The sequence below is a fragment of the Lepisma saccharinum genome, chromosome 4, assembly GCF_977018435.1.
Source record: "Lepisma saccharinum chromosome 4, izLepSacc3.1, whole genome shotgun sequence".
NCBI lineage: Eukaryota > Metazoa > Arthropoda > Insecta > Zygentoma > Lepismatidae > Lepisma > Lepisma saccharinum.
Window position 1 is genome coordinate 100,337,410 of NC_139232.1, and position 18,438 is coordinate 100,355,847.

At 37.0% G+C, this 18,438-nt stretch overlaps 1 protein-coding gene across 1 annotated transcript in view; it reads left to right on the forward strand.

Moving 5' to 3' along the window:
• The first annotated feature begins 319 nt into the window (after positions 1-319).
• LOC145986668 (periodic tryptophan protein 1 homolog) overlaps positions 320-18,438 on the forward strand; it is a 40,728-nt gene continuing 22,609 nt past the window's right edge. The window contains exons 1-7 of the mRNA XM_083120953.1: positions 320-477; positions 7,137-7,259; positions 8,089-8,147; positions 13,123-13,274; positions 14,949-15,146; positions 16,354-16,461; positions 18,017-18,191. Coding sequence (XP_082977079.1) covers positions 7,161-7,259; positions 8,089-8,147; positions 13,123-13,274; positions 14,949-15,146; positions 16,354-16,461; positions 18,017-18,191 — 791 coding nt within the window. The 5' untranslated portion in view covers positions 320-477; positions 7,137-7,160. The remainder of the gene's footprint in view (positions 478-7,136; positions 7,260-8,088; positions 8,148-13,122; positions 13,275-14,948; positions 15,147-16,353; positions 16,462-18,016; positions 18,192-18,438) is intronic.

Below are 18,438 nucleotides of genomic sequence, written 5' to 3' on the forward strand. Positions count from 1 at the left end.
ATAATAATAATAATAATAATAGTGTTTATATCAACAAACAGGTATTTGTAAGATTTGTAACATTTGTATTACGTGGCAGCAGCAAATTTGATGCTTATTCTTACTGCTGACACGTGCGTGGCAGCAGACTCGGCCTTGTTTAAAACGATTTAAAACATGTTTTTTTAAACTCATGTTTAAAAGAAAAAAAACATGTTTTAAACAAAAAAAACAACATAAATTTTGCCAACCCTGCTGTGCGGTAACACGCGTCGCACACCCCTAACGGCGGCCCTGATATGACCCAATCCGATCCAAGCTCGAATCGAGACGAAATGACGAATATCTGAAAAGAACGAGGAAAACCTATGTCACGGATACTGGTCTATGCACGTGTTGCCAGTTTTTCATTTTTCTTCTTGTATTTACGTGTGTTACACTCTGTGGAGATGTGCAAATCGGAAGAGATGATCAGTAAATAGTAACGTTTTATAACAGGTTTGTACTGCCTCAAATAGATTTTGAGCTTCATCAAGAAATTCAAGAAGATATTTGTGGTCTTTTCTGTCCAGTTCAGGCCAGTCTAATCCAATCTGTCTGTCTCTTTCTCGCTTTTGCAAGTGCAATTCCTTACTTTTAGCATTTTGAGAGGATTTTTATGAGGTTTTATGTTACATCTACCCGTTAGCAATGAGATATTAGCTTTTATGATTTTTACATTCGCTTGTCAAATGTCTCCCGTGCCAATACACAGAGACATCGCACCTGAATGTAAACACATGCTTTTATATACTTAACACAAAATAATGAGGTATTTCGACACGAGACTAAATAAATTAACCCCGTTTTGGTAAAATTTCAGTAACCACCAAACGTCTCTAATTCCCTTATTTTTCACATTGATACTTACGTATTCTGCATTCCTAAGGATTCCTGAAGGTTTTTCCATGCAAATAATCTCAAATTTAGACATATCGAGTATTTTTTTTATGTTCGCTTTCGCTTTCGTTACACGCAATATGGTGGAGAAATATTGACTAGCGTTGTCGATGATCAGTGGTTATGCAGTGTTGCAATCTCCTTCATCGAAAAATACCTAGTTTCGTGTTACTCATTTTGTATTTTTTCCAGGTTCGAAAACCCCACGTACCATGCACAGATAGCCCCACGAATCATTCACGGATAGCCCCATGAACCATTCATAGATAGCCCCATGAACCATTTCCGGTAAGGTTAGGTTAGGTAGGGTCACGTATAGGTTACAATAGTTAATAATTTGTTTCGAAAAAAATATGCATAGCCCCACGAACCATTGACACACAGCCCCACAAACCATTTGCGGAAACGTACCTTCTTCAGCTACAAAAACACGTGTTTGGAAACACTGACCGGGATTACGTCATCACACACAGTCTACATCCACCTGGAAGTAAATGGATGCAAGAGCTTTCGTGCATCGGTCGCACATTTATATCGAAAAACAGATGATTTACTGGCAACATTCAATGAACCATGCGAGAAAACACTTCCCCGAACTTCCACAATTATAAATAAACTGCATTCGGTAAGTAATTTCTCCTGTAAAATTGAAGAAATATGTTTTGCGGATACAAAAATTTTACCGAAACAACATACGGAAATGAGTTTCTGTAGCATTTAGAAGTTCGTGGAGGTATTTTCTTCCATCGTGCAATCTATTTCACCGGGAAATCATATATTTTTGAACAGAAATATCTCTCCGACGCACAATTGTCGTTCCTTTCATTTCCTTGCACTATGTGAACCAAATGTTGCGAATGTTTGATGACGTAACTCCCTCTCTGTGTTTTCAACCACACCGTTTTTAGCAAGAAGATTACAATTTTAACTATGTTTGCCTAACGTAACCTAACCTAACCTAACCTTGCCGTCCATGTTTTGTGGGGCTATCCGTGTATGGTTTGTGGCGCTATTCATGAATTGGGGCTAAGCATGCATGGTTCGTGGGGATTTTTCGGTTTCTGGGCTATCCGTGCATGGTTCGTGGGGATTTTTCGGTTGACAAGGTTAGAAACACTGCATACCCAATGATGATGTACCACACTAGTTGAGCTGTCTCGCCATATTGTGTCTTATGCAAACTAAAAAAGGAAGAGAAATAATTACTCGTAATGTGAAAAATTCAAATTATTTTCGTGAATAAAGCAAAATACCACCTTGAAGAATCTTTCGCAACGCAGAATAGGAAAGTACGAATGTTAAAAGTGACGAAAAGAACGAGTGAGAGGCGTTGGGACTGTGTCGAAGTTTTACCCATTTAAAAATGCGAGAACCATAAATAATCGACACACAGTATTTAGTTTGGGGCCCAAGTTTCGATTGTTTTATTCCGATTTTATTGGGGTACACAACATTTTGTTCACTGTTTGATTTCTATTTATGTATGTTAACTCATACTTCGGAAGTTTAGCTATTTCTTACTGCATGTTTGAGAATTATTTTTCACTTCCGTATACTTCTATATGATTCTTCTCTTGGAAGCACCCATTCGTTTACTGTTGTCTTGGTTATGGACTGCTGCTGTCTTCTAGATTACGTGCATCCAGTGGAAGGCTCTCGTATCAGGTTTAGGGCTCTTATTACCCATGGCGTAACAACTGGTAAGGGCCAATGCCTACCTACTGACTGCTGGCCACAGTCCCACAGGAGGTGGCAGATAGATCATCAAACCAATTTGAGGGTGACATGCGGTGAGCATGACTAACCCCAGTCATTGTTATAGGTTTTCGATGACCAGCTTACATTACTCTTATCATTACAGTAATTTCCCTATATAGTTTCAACATCTTATATTGTTGGTGCTGGTGTGAAGCATGAAACCCCTTTGAGCCTCCTGTGGGCAGTAGTCTGTGGAATGCCTTGTCGATGGGAAGAGGGGATATTCGTGTAAGGTACCTTTTACATCTTTTCGGTGGTGAAGAAGACTTTTCGGAACTGCAAACAGTGCTAATTACTTTCAGATAGTTTCAAATTTACTATCACAATCATTTCCACTGTTCTGCAATACTTTGTTTCTTCTATGAATGAAAAATTCCTTGTCAATGGAAAGCGTAGATGCTTGCGTAAGGTAGATTTTACATCTTTTTAGTTGATACATTACACTGTTCCGAACTCGAACAATAGTAATTACTTTCACCAAGGTTCAAATTTACTGTAACGATCATTTCTACAATTCTGCAATACTCGTTCTTCCTCCTATGAAACTTTGAGATAATCATTAGATATTCGGAACCATTACCACCGCTTGTCCAGTTTCTTTCTTATTCTGGAGCAGTTTCACTATTTCTTTTTACAAAAATATTGTTAAAAAATAACAAATTCTGGCCTAACGCCCCAAGTTCTGATTGTTTAAATCCAATGGGATTGTGGTACACACATTTTGTGGTGAAATTTTAGTATCCGCGAAACGTATTTCTTCAATTTTCAGGAGAAAGTACTTACTGAACTGACTTTCCGTACACTTTTGAAAGGTCGTGGAAATGTTTTTTCCCATTGCTTAATTTATTTCGCCGGTAAATCATGTATTTTTGAAGATTAATGTCTCTCCAATGCAAGAAAGCTGTTGCCTTTATGTCGTTTCACTGTGTGAACCAAATGTTGCGTGCATTCGATGATGTAACCCCCGGTCAGTGTTTCCAACCACACCGTTGTTTTCCAAGAACATGACAATTTTAACTATGTTTGCCTAACCTAACCTAAACTTGCCATGCATGGTTCGTGGTGCTATCTGTGAATGGTTCATGGTGCTATCCGTGCATGGTTCATGGGGTTTTCGAACCCGGAGAAAAATACAAAATCGGTAACACGAAAGTAGGTATTTTTCAGTGAAGATGGTTGGAAACACTGCACACCCACTGATCATAGACAATGCTAGTCAAGTTTTGCCCGCCATATTGTGAGTAACTCAACCAAAAAAACGAATGAACAATAATTACTCGATATGTGAAAAAAAATGAAATGCCACCTTCAAGAATCCTTAGCAATGCAGAATACGTAAGTAGCAATGTGAAAAAGAAGAAAATAAAGGAATTTCAGATGTTTCACGGATACTAAAATTTTAATAATTTTTTAACACTAACTTATGTCTGTTAACACATACTTCAAAGGCTTAGTGAATATGAATGATTGTGAGTAGCCATTCCTTTACTGTTTTTTTGGATACGGACTTTTGCTACCATCTATTTCAAAGGGGTATTATGCTCCTAAATTTGATAACGGTTCCGAATGTTTAACAATGATTTTTCACAAGTTTTATATTAGTATTAGGAAGTACTTTTAGAATACTGGGTACTAATTTACTATCCTTCGGACACATTTATTTATTTGTAGAGAAGAAACTACTTACCGTAATAAGTTCCTGTAGCATTGTCGAACATCGGGAAGGTGTTTTGTGTGATTTGGGAATGTTTCAGAGCTGAAATTCATGTTCTTCGTTGAAAATTAATTCTCCGACGGAGATAGCGTTTGGCGCGTACATCTTCCGACACCATCGCGTTCGTACACCTTCGTACACCATCACCTTCGTACACCGTCGTGACTATCATGACGCGTCGTGATTGTGTTTTGTTGTTGTGCAGTGTTTCGAACTCCCTGCGTTTGCGACGAGAGTTAGAACTGTGGATCGAGGGTTTGGAGAATGACGTGTGGTGGGTGTGTTGTAAAGTTTGTGGCGGGTGTGGACAAACCATTGGCGCGTGGATAGGTTAGTAGGGCCACGCAAAGGTTTCAATAGTTAAAAAGATAGCTCCACGAACCATTGGCGCGTGGATAGGTTAGTAGGCCACGCAAAGGTTTCAATAGTGAAAAAGAAAGCCCCACGAACCATTGGCGCTAGCCCCACGAACCATTGGCGCTAGCCCCACGAACCATTGGCGCGTGGATAGGTTAGTAGGCCACGCAATGGTTTCAATAGTGAAAAAGAAAACCCCACGAACCATTGGCGCTAGCCTCACGAACCATTGGCGCTAGCCCCACAAACCATTGGCGCTAGCCCCACGAACCATTGGCGCGTGGTTAGGTTAGTAGGCCACGCAATGGTTTCAATAGTGAAAAAGAAAACCCCACGAACCATTGGCGCTAGCCCCACGAACCATTGGCGCTAGCCCCACAAACCATTGGCGCTAGCCCCACGAACCATTGGCGCTAGCCCCACGAACCATTGGCGCGTGGTTAGGTTAGTAGGCCACGCAATGGTTTCAATAGTGAAAAAGAAAACCCCACGAACCATTGGCGCTAGCCCCACGAACCATTGGCGCTAGCCCCACGAACCATTGGCGCTAGCCCCACGAACCATTGGCGCTAGCCCCACGAACCATTGGCGCGTGGTTAGGTTAGTAGGCCACGCAATGGTTTCAATAGTGAAAAAGAAAACCCCACGAACCATTGGCGCTAGCCCCACGAACCATTGGCGCTAGCCCCACGAACCATTGGTGCGTGGATAGGTTAGTTGAGTTAGGTTGGGATACATAGTTAAAATTTGGTGTCAGAACGCGAAAAATAAAGTTAAAGAGAAATAGATCTGATTAAGTTTGTCGACGGGCATTTCTTGGGGTCCGAAGGTTGAAACACTGCATAACAATTGAAAATCGAGAAAAAACACGGCCGATGCGTCATTCCTACGCGTTATTATTTACGAAGGTGTGCGCGCCATGTTGTGTGTGAGGCAAACGGAAAGGTAGGAGGAAGAAGTAGTCGTTAGGTGAAAAATTGCTCTTAGTTTCATCAAACCAACGTCAATACACGTTCAGGAATGTTCCGCGAAGCAGATACGTAAGTTTGAATGTCAAAAATTTGGCAAAAGAGAAGCCGGACGCGCAATTATGTAGGAAGGTGTACTCGCGATATTGTGTCTCAGGCAAGGGAAAACACCTACCAGAAAGACGTTCTGGTAATGTGAAAAATTGCAATTAATTTCATCAAAACAACGTTAATACACCTTCAGGAATGTTCCGCGAAGCAGATACGTAAGTATCAATGTCAAAAATTGACGAAACCGAAAAAATAGAGGTGTCCGAAGGATAGTAAATTTTTACCAGTGCTATTTGTCTGAGAAATTATGATCTGAATATCTTACATGCATGTCTGCACTTTGCAGCAAGCAGAATAGGTGTTGTTTTTAGTGCCATGTTGACGTGAAATTGGCATAATATTGTTATCAGGGAATCCTTTATTTTCGATTTCATATGACCATGAGATGGATGATGCTGCCGGATCTAAATGGTAAAAAATAAGAATAAATTGTCATCAACTTAGAGTTAACGGTAATAGCAGTGCCCCACCCCTTTGAGAACTAACATTACTCTAGTCTAGGATGCACTTCATAAATCTAGCTCCTTGAAAGTCAGTTTTAACTCCATTTAGCTCTTTTTTTGTGCAACAGGTTTGGCAACACTGCCAGGAGGCAAGGAGTAATGCATTGGGCATATGGGAGTATTATTTGATTTGTTATTTTGGGAATATCAAACTTCCGATAGAATGGATGATGTCAACGGGAAGAGGGCAGTTTGAAGATGTGATTTGCCAAGCAGAAAAGTCGAAACTCCCATTTGATTAGCCGTAACTTGATGTCAAAGTTGATTCCCCATAAGGATTCCGAAAATTCTTATTCTTCATCTTTTTCAAATATCGTGTCCAGCTTAATAATCAACATAAAAAACACTTCCACTTTCAACATGGAGAGAAATTCATACTCTCGATACACCCATGTTTTTTTTTGTTTTTTTTTGTAGTAGAAGTGCCCATTCGGGCGATATTGAAATAAATGCACGATTGGTGCTTAACTGTACGTCCTCCCTTTAACAAAGGTCTGGCCTAAATGAATAGGTACAGTCATGCCAAATTCATATACCAAGTCAGCATCATACATGCACATATTTAGCATTTATTATTTCATGTTCAATACAAACTTTGCATGAATCGCTGGCACTTATAGAGAGATGTATGCATTTTTTATGCATATGAGAGGGAAACATCTTTTAAATCATACTACTTTTAATTCTTAGTTGTAGTGACCTTCATGTAGAGTGAACTGTAAAACAAGCTATTTTTTAAAAAAATAAAATACTTACACAGAGTTTGTGTTTGTTTTATGATATGCGCTTACTTTTTTATATTTGCAGACTCCTTTCTTGGTGCTGTACAACATGGCGACGGATTATGCTTATGAACAAACATCTCCTGTTAGTTTCATCACATGTGTGAAATGGGTTAAGAAGGGTGTTTCAAAAGCTGTACCAGAAGTGGTGAGTATTAGAGAGAGAGTAAAGCCAGCTTTAGACGAAAGCATTTCCTTTAGCATTTTTGCTAGCATAAATACTATGTAAAAGTGTCCAAAAATCTTATAGCAGATGGTATTTTACATGCAAGCATTTCATGTAACTGTTCAGCTAGCTTTTGCGATTACAATGCATAACATATACACCATATATGGTGAGTGCGCGGCGTTTACAATTGAAAAAACTAAAATATTATTCCATACGTGCACAGTAAACGTTGTAAAGTATATATTTAATCAGTGCCATGCTTCTCTACCTAAAACCATTTAATACGAAGCGTAATTCTCTCAGTTGAATAATTATCGTGTTCCAAAAATGTGTTTACATCTCACGTGGCCGCCATTACAACTGCGCTTGTGATCTAGAGGTCGCTTCTGATTGGTTATGCTACGGAAATAGGACGGATCCTATCCTTGAGAAATGCCACAAGATTTCTCGCTTTAAACGGTAGCATTTTGTCCATGGCATAAATGTTAAGGAAAATGCTTTCGTCTACAGTGGGTGTTAAGGATGTTCAGACTACATCCTATATTGTACGTTGTTGTACATGCTACCTTGCAGTATCAATGTAAAATATTTGTAGCAATTGTCATGTTCTTAATTGTCTACTTTTTCTGAAAATTTTCAGAAATGTTTTCCAATCTTATAAATAATTCTTCAGAGACATGTTATTCAGGTCATCACTTATTGTTTGTTGTAGATTCAATTTTTCATGTGGATATACTATTTCTAGGCATTACACATGTTGAAAGGTGAAATTTAAGTGTTTTACTCAGTCTTGAAAATTGCATTTCAGGTGAAATTGTCAGCGGAGGAATTAGACGAGGTTATTCAGCAAAATAGAGAGGAACTGAAGTAAGTATTGTATTTAGATTTTTGTTTGCCTCTACTTATCCACCACTTGACTACATGGTTGAAAAAAACAAAAACAACATTGTATGCACTCACTTGGTAAAAATCTACAACAATGAAATCCACTTTGTTTTCATAAGGTGGTTCACTTGACTTTGAACATCAATCAGGCATTCTTGCTTTGTGATACTTCCCTATTTATCTGCAAGGGAAAAAGAACTGTTCTGTAAATAAATGGATGTCTGTAGTATTAGGTTACCAGAGAACCCAGTTGACTCGTTTGACTGCAGTCTGACACTACTTCTCTCAAACGTGGAAAAAAAATGCCTCCCTCATTGCATGTTGGTAAATTTGTCACCTTGTAATGAAGGAGTCCCATGTTCAATACCTGGTGGAGCCGCACAGTGTTTCAGATTCCACTTTAAACTGTAGGTCCAATCCCCATTAGCCTATCTGTGGACTTAAAAACAAATTCAAAACACAAACAGAAGTGTGAAAAGGGCATTTCCATTTTGTTTCAAACCTTATATCATGAATTAGGGCAAAAGTACCAGCGAGGAAACAGATGGACATAGTTTAACAAAATTCATTCTTAGATCTGTCAGGTTTTGGAATGCAATTACAGCAGTCTTGATAAAGCAAAATTTTCCCATCTTATACATTTTCCATCATTATAAGGTCTTTAACCAAATTATCAATGTTTAATGAGGTTCTACTGTATTTCTTGTAAATATTCTGGTCTCTGCCTTTTGTTCGAACAAATAATTTCTGTAGTTACTACTTCTTGCATTGAAACTCCCACTGCTTCAGCTCAAGTATTTGCATATAATTCTACAAACGTAAGTCATCGAAGTTAATGGTTTGAATCCTGTGTGTGGATGAATGTTTCATTGTTTCTTCCTTTATCTATGTATCATGCATAAGACAACTGTAGCCTCCCCGATGGTGCAGTGGCAGCGTTGTTGCCTTGTAATCAAGGGGTCCCGGGTTCTATACCTGGTGGAGGCACAAAGTGGTTCGGATCCCACTATAAATGTAGGTCCAGTCCCGATTAGCCTTACTGTGCACAAAGTGGACTTAAAACACTAATTCAAACCAAATAAGACAACTATACGTAGTCATAACTAAGAATCTAACAGTGCTCCTAACATTCCATAGCTTAAAGCTAATTAAAATTTGAGTGATTATAAGATCTATTGTTGTGCAAAGCTCCTGATAAAAAAGATTTATTTATTTATTATTACCTTCAACAGAGGTATATCCTCCAATTACAGAAGGCGTACATATTAATATTAATAATAATAAATAATAATTACAAAATTACAATACAACTTCAATTACGATGGATACATATGCAATCTATTCACAAATTGTATTCATTACAGAAGTATAAACATACAGAACAGTTTATAAGTAAAATAAAATAATAATAATAATAGCCTAATCATATAATCTTGAGTATATTACGTAAATTACTATGTATTAACATGTTATTATGTATTAACTATTACATATTCGTACTTTCAAAAACTGTCTTTAATGTATTCTTGTAAGTCAAGAATGGCATTGAAAAATCTATGGAATGATTATAAATCATAATTTCATTATACACGTCACAAATTCTATTAATCGGGCAGCTCTTAAATTTTTGTGTTTTTGGAATTTTTGGGATGAACATATTTCTACAACGTAAATTGGTCTTCCTTATATTAAACTGAAGTTGTCCAAGAAATAAACTATTATCTAATATGCCGTTTACCGTTTTGTACAGGAACAATTGATCTAACAATTTTCGCCTATTGCTAAGGGTTTCGAAATTAAATTCCAGAAGGAGGTCTCTGTAGGGCGTTGTCATTTGTGGTGGTCTATTATATTTTTTAAAATATAAATATCTTAGAAACTTTTTTTGAATTCTTTCGAGATTATTTTCATAAGATTTATAAAGAGGGGACCAAATAATAGACGCATACTCAAGTTTACTTCTCACTATACTTTTATATACGGTTTTAATACAGTCAATATCTCTAAAATTCTTCGTACTTCTTATAACAAAACCTAGCGTTTTGTACGCGTTTTTAATCACAAGTGAGATATGTTGTTTAAAAGTCAGGTTGGAATCTAAATGGACACCGAGGTGATAACATTAGAGCAAAGACAATACTCTTGCAGATTCCACCCATGCCAAAGTTTGAAAATTGTAACAATTAAAAATTGTTCAAAATATTGGTTAATATTAGTATGCAACTGTTCCACTCCACTCAATTTATATTGAGCCTTCCCTTAACATTTTCAAGAATTATATCAGAATTATAAAATATGTGTTACACAAAATAAAATATTTCTCTTTGATGCCTCATTTTGATACTAGGAGCCTTGAAAAGTGGGAGTTTTATCCTGACTGTACATGCAACTTCACAGCACAAGCTCATAATTGTCACTAATGGATAGGCTTTTTCTGTTACTACAAACAAAAATGTCTTACTTCCAAAGAAATAGGTAGATATTGGTATGTCGAGCATGTCCTGAAGTGAAGAAATGTTGGTTTATATAAATTTTTCAGTACCATACCGAAGTCTCGAATGAGACAAGAGTCTTTGACATGGAGGTTTCGGACTCGTTACCACAACTTCAGAAGAATCAGGTCTCTGTCTTGTCTGTGAATTCACACCTCCTAACATGTGTTTTTTCAAGTTTTTATGTATTATATGCATTTTTGGTGTGTTTGATGCATATTTATGTAGATTTTACATGTCCAATAGAAACTTTTTTTTTTGTTACATGTAAATGCCCAACTGTAGTGATTTGGTATAGTTCCATTTAAATATTATATTTCCAAATTTATAACTATTCTCAACTACTTTAAATTGTTTCTTTCCAACTTTCAGCATTGGTAAGAGTATTGGCATTGAAATCAGTATCAGGCCAAAATGGTTATTGCTCAGCCTCACTAAATAAACACAGTGAAAAAAGTTTTGCATCAGGATGGAAAATGACAAAAGATATATGAATATGTGGAATGAAAAGGGAACAAAAAACGTACAATTTTCTCAGAAATGTGTTTAAAACGAAAATGGCACAATTCATGATGGAGGCGGAAAAACAAAGAACTGTCACAAGAGGACTGTTCGTCATAGCAGATCCACCAGAAACATTGTCTACCACCGGGTGTGTCCTCCCCTGGCTGCAAGAAGGTCTTGAACACGCTGTGGCATACTGAGGATGAGACGATCAAGGTGATCTTGTGGTAAGCAATCCCATTCGTCCTGTGACGCAAGAAGAACTTCACGAAGATTGGTGGGAGCCACAGGACAGTTTGCAATGGCATTTTTTAGCATTGACCATTCATGTTCGATGCAATTCATGTTGGGACTTTGCGCTGGCCAGAGCATGCGACGGGTATTCGCCGCCTGCAGATAATCGTGCACCATCTGTATGCAGTGTGGACAGGCATTGTCATCCACCAAGACAAACTCGTCACCAATTTCCTGAAATGGTTCCAAACTCGTCTGGAGAATGTGCGTGACATAACGAACAGCTGTTTGTGTCCCTCTAATTGGAATTAGGGGCGTTCGACATCCGAGCATGATCCCTGCCCACACCATGATTCCTACTCCTTGGTATGGATGGACCCCCTAGACACCACGAAGCTGCTCCTGCAATACAGGGCCTTGCCACACCAGTCCTCTTCGTGAATCTGGCATTAGACAGAGCATACATTCATCGGTGAAGAGCACATTAGCCCAATGATCGGGTCCCCAATTTCGATGTGCACAGGCCAAAAGCACACGGTCGCGCCGATGTCGTTGCAATAGGTACAGGTGCCGGAGAGGTCTTCTGGAATGTAAACCACTTTCTCGGGAGTCTGTTACGGACAATTTGGTTAGACACACACACACCAGAGGCTGCCTGGAGGGCAAGAGTGATGTTCCTTGCCGTCATGGTATTCTGTCGCCGAGCTGAGAATCGAACATAGCGGTCTTGTGCTGGTGTTGTGACCCGTGGACGACCTGTCCGTTGACGATCTGCTACTGTTCCTGTGTCTGTATACTGCATCCAGGTCCTTCGCACCACTCCAACAGCCCTAGCTACAGCCCATTGTGTCATGCCAGTCTGCAGTAGCCTAATGATCCTGGCCTGATCAAACTATACTATCGTATGCCTAGGCATGCCTTGCACACAGCTGCACTTGCTCGCCTACGCTAACTGGACACAAGGAACACCTAACTAACCTTCGCCGACTACCGTGGTGCTACGCTTGAACACACGCATGTGCTTGCCGACTCTGGTAATTGTCTTTGGTGATTGGTATTGCACGTCGACCATGTTATTTCGGACAATGAGCTCTGCTTCATCGTTTCTTGTCCGCTTCAGCATGTTCCGGATGCTATTTTCATCACTTCTCGGGTGATGCAAAACTTTTTTGACTGTGTTTAGTTCTCTTTTCAGAACAAAAACCATTTTAGTCACCTGATGAAATGCGCTAATTATAAGTGCACTAACCATTCAGGTTATTCATGGAACATTTGTAATTTTACACCAGATCATCAGATGTCAGTAAATTTTATATTGGTCCATCTCCATGGAGGCTAAATAAATAATACTTTATTTCTTTAGTGAAGTTAGTGCAATGCATATGCTTGAATTATAATCCATACATTCAATTTTTGGATGTTTAAGTTACCCTAAATATACTGTTTCACTATAACGTATGGAAAATATTTGTAGATTCATTTATGTTGTTATTGAGTTTAATTCTGTTTGCTACAGAATTAATACATGTGAAATTGAATTTTGTGTTTAACAGTTTCACATTTTGCACTTGGTTTTGCATTATTTGATGACAAAGATAATACTATTTTTAATCTTAACATTTCATTTTTATCAAAAAAAATATAATATGGACATCCCTAGGTAATTATCCTGCAAAAAGGGAGTTTCATGTTTTCAATTCCAAAATAATTTAATATATTTTTATTAGAGATCTTGAAGATGAAGAAGAAGAAAGCACTGATGAGAGGATGCAAGATGATGGACAAGAATGCAATAAAGAAGTTGATGAGAACGAAGATGATAATATGCAAGATGATGACGTCATGAAAGAATATAAGTTCAGCAAGTATGACGATGATGGTTCGTATTTTTTGCATGTGCGTTCTTTTTTAGCTTAAGGAAATAAATAAAAATCCAAAATTATTTTTGATGGCACTACAGTTTTTCCTCTACTCTTATGCCCTTTTTATATCTAAAAAGACAGATCTGACACATTTTGGCACACCCAGGGGATACAATATGAAGAAATTCCAGAAAAGGTGCAGGCTCTGCCAGGATTGAAATTTGTGTCTGTGTAAATACCATGTCATTGCTCTACCAACTGCAACACCAAGACTGCCCTCATTTCATCTAATTTTTTGCTTTGGCTTTTTTACCTGTGTATTACCGTATTTACTCATGTATAATGCACACTTTTTTCCAAAATTTTTGCCTCCAAAGAGTGTGGTGCGTATTATACACACAATATTTTTTTAATGTTTACGAAACCCTATCATGTTATGTATCATTGTAAAGCTTGAATTCTGCAGTTTCTGAATATGGCAATAGTATTCCATTCAAGATGGCAACAGTTATTTGCAATGCGGTTGAAATAAGCTCATTACAAAATGAAGGAATGGTCTGATTTTTATGGTACTTTGTATAAAAAAAAAGATAAGGAAAAGAAAATAATTAAAATGTATTTATTACTGGCCAAACAATATGACATATATGGAGTGTGTAAATGCCTTAATGGAAGAAATCTTGTGCTCCTAACTGCTAGTTTGAGGGTCTTGAATGTGCCTCCTATAAATGTTTTGTTAGTCATAGAAAAAGTATATATTTTGAACTTTTCTTAGAAAAAGTAAAGAGGAAATGAGCAAAACCACTTATAAAAGTTTAAAGGCCATGTGCCACAATTTTTCACTTTGTAATGTAATGTTCTCCTCTTGGTGCACAGAGCAATAGATGATTCATTGAATAGAAATGATGTTATTCACTGTTGATCGGCATAGCAACAGCTTTACGACCTACAACTAAGAAAGCCATTTCTTGAACTTGGATTGTATTGCGCATTATATATGAGATATAATTGTTTGTCACTTTTCCCCATCAAAAACCAGGGTGCGTATTATACACACACGCACATTACACACATGAAAATACGGTAATTATGGCATCCATTGATAGGGATAAAAGGTGATCTGTTATCATATCGTCACTACACGTGCTCTTTCCAGTATTCTGTAGTTTGTAGTACTGTGAGATTTTGTTTATCTTAGACCTTCACCTTTCGACCAATTCTAGTTCTTCAGATTTCAATAATCGACTTCAAAGTCAAGTCAGTGTTTGTTACTTTATGCACACACAGGCTAATTGAGACTGGACCTACATTTTAAAGTTGAATCCGAACCACTATAAGCCTTTGTTGCGGATCACCACTACACCATCAGTGAGACCATCAATATTTGGCATAGATAACTCCTCTAACAAAGAGGGTATATGATTTGTTGTTGCTGGGATTTGAACGAGTGTCATTTAAGTCCAGCATAAAGTGGACTTCATAGAAATTTTGATAAACACTTTCTTGAAACACTATTAGGTTTCATGATGCAAACAAGAAGTTGCAAAACATTGCCTGTTTTAAAAACAGTCGATGCGCTCATAGATAAAAAGTGAATAATAAAAACAGTCAATGCATTCATAAATAAATAATGAATAATGATGTAGAGCCTTTATGTTTGTTCTGATTAGTTTGCAATTTGCTATTGACAGGAGAGGGAGGAGCGCTGATGGGTATTGCGGGCTTAACAGTGTTCTCGGACAACAATGAGGATCCTTACATAACAATCAAAGATGGTGAGGATGAGGAGGAGAATGAAGAAGAAAGGGAGAACTTTACAATTAAACCAAGTGATAACCTAGTACTTGCTGCCCGTGTTGAGGAAGAAACAAATGTGTTGGAAGTTTATGGTAAGTTGGCTTCTTGTTGTGAAAATATTTTTACAGATTGAAATGTGATAACACGCACACGATAAGGAAAGCACAGGCAGTCCGCATGAGAATATTGCGATAAGATGGCATCTTTTCTTTTTTAAAAAAAAGTTTTAACTTGCACGAGGGTCTTTTAGTGGAAGATTTTATAGTGATTATTTTAATAACAGTGAGTATGGGGCCAGCTAATGTTTTAGCATTTTCCAAAAATTTTACCTTTACCATATGATACCTAATCCTTTCCATGACGAGAGTAAGAATTGACGTGGCTAAGGCAATATTCAGAGAGCCGAAATATATGACCTGAAGAAGGGAACAGTGGTTCCTGAAACGTTGTTGGTGTACAAAATAAATACTCACTTTATGTAAGTAATAAATAATTTTGTATTTTTAATTTTTAGAAATACCAAAGAATATTATCAATACAATTACCGACAATTTTACCAGTCCGATATAGGTATAAATGTATTGTAATTTTTTGCAATATTCTGCCACATTGTAACAATGTTTATGGATATAAACTTATTAATCTACAATCACCAGTTTCTGTTGAAGTGAATGTCTAAATACACAGCTTTTTTTTTTTTTGCATTGCAGTCACTTGCTAACATATATTTATTAAGAAGGTAAATGGATCATACAGGTTCTTCAAGGAACATTTGGAGTTTTATTTTGGGTCGGTAGAATATCGCTTATTGATATTGGCAAATTTTATATTGATGCTTTAGCAGTTAAAATTTCATGTATGTCCATCCTTATTATAAACTAAACCTGCTGATGTGTACTGCCTTGTGGCAGAGTGGTTACCACAGCACACTACGATGCCAGAGGTGCTGGGTTTGAAACCTGGCCAGGGCATGGGCGTTCTTTGCAAGTGCCCTTTCAGTTTGATAATATCATACCACACATCCTTATTTACAGAAATATTGTATTGGTAACACTACTAGTATTACCAGTCAGTATCACACCAAGGTCCCATAGGTATGTTTTTAGTTATTTGTTACATTGAAAATTGTACCAAATAGTTATAAGTAGTAGTAGTTGTAATAAAAATAATAATTCTAAAATAATAGTAATACTGAAAATGATTGGTTTCTGCAAAATTTTAGTAATATTTGTGTCTCATGAAAGATTTTTTTTTTTTTTTTTTTTTGCTATTATGCTTTGAAAGTTTCTTGTTTTTCAGTGTTTAATAAGGATGAAGGGTCACTGTATGTTCATCATGATATTTTGCTTCCCGCGTCTCCACTTTGCCTTGAATGGCTGAACTTCGATCCTACCGAAGAAACACCAGGTTTGTTAATAATATATAATAATTTATATCTTCAGATTAAGGAGAATATTGTGCTTCGGAAATATTTCTATATTGTGTCTGTGAAATATATGATGAAAAAGAGAGTGAGTGATTTTGAAAAAAAAGTTTTGGATTGCTGAACATTGTATTTTCTTTATTTTCTTACAACATTGCTATGAAATTCTTCCTTTGCAATTAGTGTAATGGGAATATTACATGTATAACACATTGCTGTTGTATTCATTAGTAATACAGTTTTACATATTTCATAGAATCTGTGTAATTTTTGGGACTGCTTTCGTGACTGAATGCATTAAGTGCTTTTTTTCTTTTTGCCAGTATCACTGCATCAGTTTTATTTAATCATCATTCCTTCTCATTCTGATTAGCCTCCAGTCAAAAACATGATGACGCAATTGATTTACTTCATGCCCTTAAGGATCAAATACCATTTTGTTTGAATGTATAATGCAGGAAAAGATAAAACCCAGGAACGTAAAATCAAGCTTCTATGCCATTTTTGTGGACTTTACAAGACACACTGCACGGACTTTGAAAAGGTATCCTGCAGTTTTTGATGATTAAATTTCAACTGATACTTTCTGATACCGATACATCAACCTCAGTATTTGCTTAACCCTACTTTTAAGTAGAGGGATGCATATTTCGTTTTTGACGAAAACACGAAATGTGAAATAAAACATTGTAATGTTAATTTTTCATGTTTCTGAAATACCCGGTGGAGGCACAAGTGGTTCGGTTCCCACTTTAAACTGTAGGTCCAGTCCCGATTAGCCTTACTGTGCATAAAGTGGACTTAAAACACCAAATCAATCAATCAATCATGTTTCTGAAAGGTGTGAGGTGCATTTTCCTAACCTGTTTTGTCACGGAATGAACTGCAAAATGCGAAATAGACTCTTGAACACGAAATTTACCATTTATATACCAACGCGAAACTTTCTGAAGTCTGAAGTATCCTGAGAGATATGCAATTCACGAAAAATTGATTAATTCTGCTGCAAAAATTTGAAAAAACAAAAATGGACCCCTTTATACAGGAAAAAAACTTAATATTCTGGTAATGATTTAATGTGCTATTAGAAGGGATATGTTTATTTTGTGTATAGTGCAGTTTTTAAATCAAATTTGAGATTACATTCACATTTTTAAAACCAAAATGTCATTTATACGCTGATTTTTCTCCGCTATAACAGCGAAATTCATTTTATTTACCACTTTTGAACCTGAAATTGACTGTTTTTGTACCAAAATTTTGCTTTTTTATTTACTAAAACTATGTGCCTCTACTTTTAAGCCTTGTAATACTTGCAGAAATCTTGCAGCACCTTTTATCAGTTGGCTAACAAACATTACAATGATTGCACAAAATGTGTTTTAGGCCCACTTTATGCTGAGATAGACAAACTATACTGTTTGGTCCAAACCAGCAAAAGGTGAAAGGTGTCTTCCCTCAGAATAAGAAACTCCATTGTATTTTATTGTTCAGTGTAATCCCTTTTCTTTATTGGCAACTGTTCATTTCGTTCAACAGGAAACTTTGTAGCTGTTGGAAGTATGTCTCCAGTTATTGAAGTGTGGGACCTTGATATTGTAGACTCTGTGGTACCAGCTTTCAAACTTGGAAAAAAGGCCAGAAGGAAAAAGAACATTCCAGGTGTTGGTCATACAGATGCAGTATTGGCATTATCATGGAACACACATGCTGAGTAAGTTACAACTTCTAAGGTATTTCTGTATTATTTATGTCAGTCACTGCAGAAATGTCTACAAAAGAACACTTTTTATTAAAAAGACAAGATTGAACTAAACTTGATAAAGTTACTGGTTTTTTCATGGTGCAGTGTTGTAAACGCAGTGGGAATATTGTTTGCAAAATGTTTCAAGTTTATCTTAATGAAGGCAGTGAAATTAACCAGTTTGCTAACCATAATAGACACTTTTTTGATACTTGAA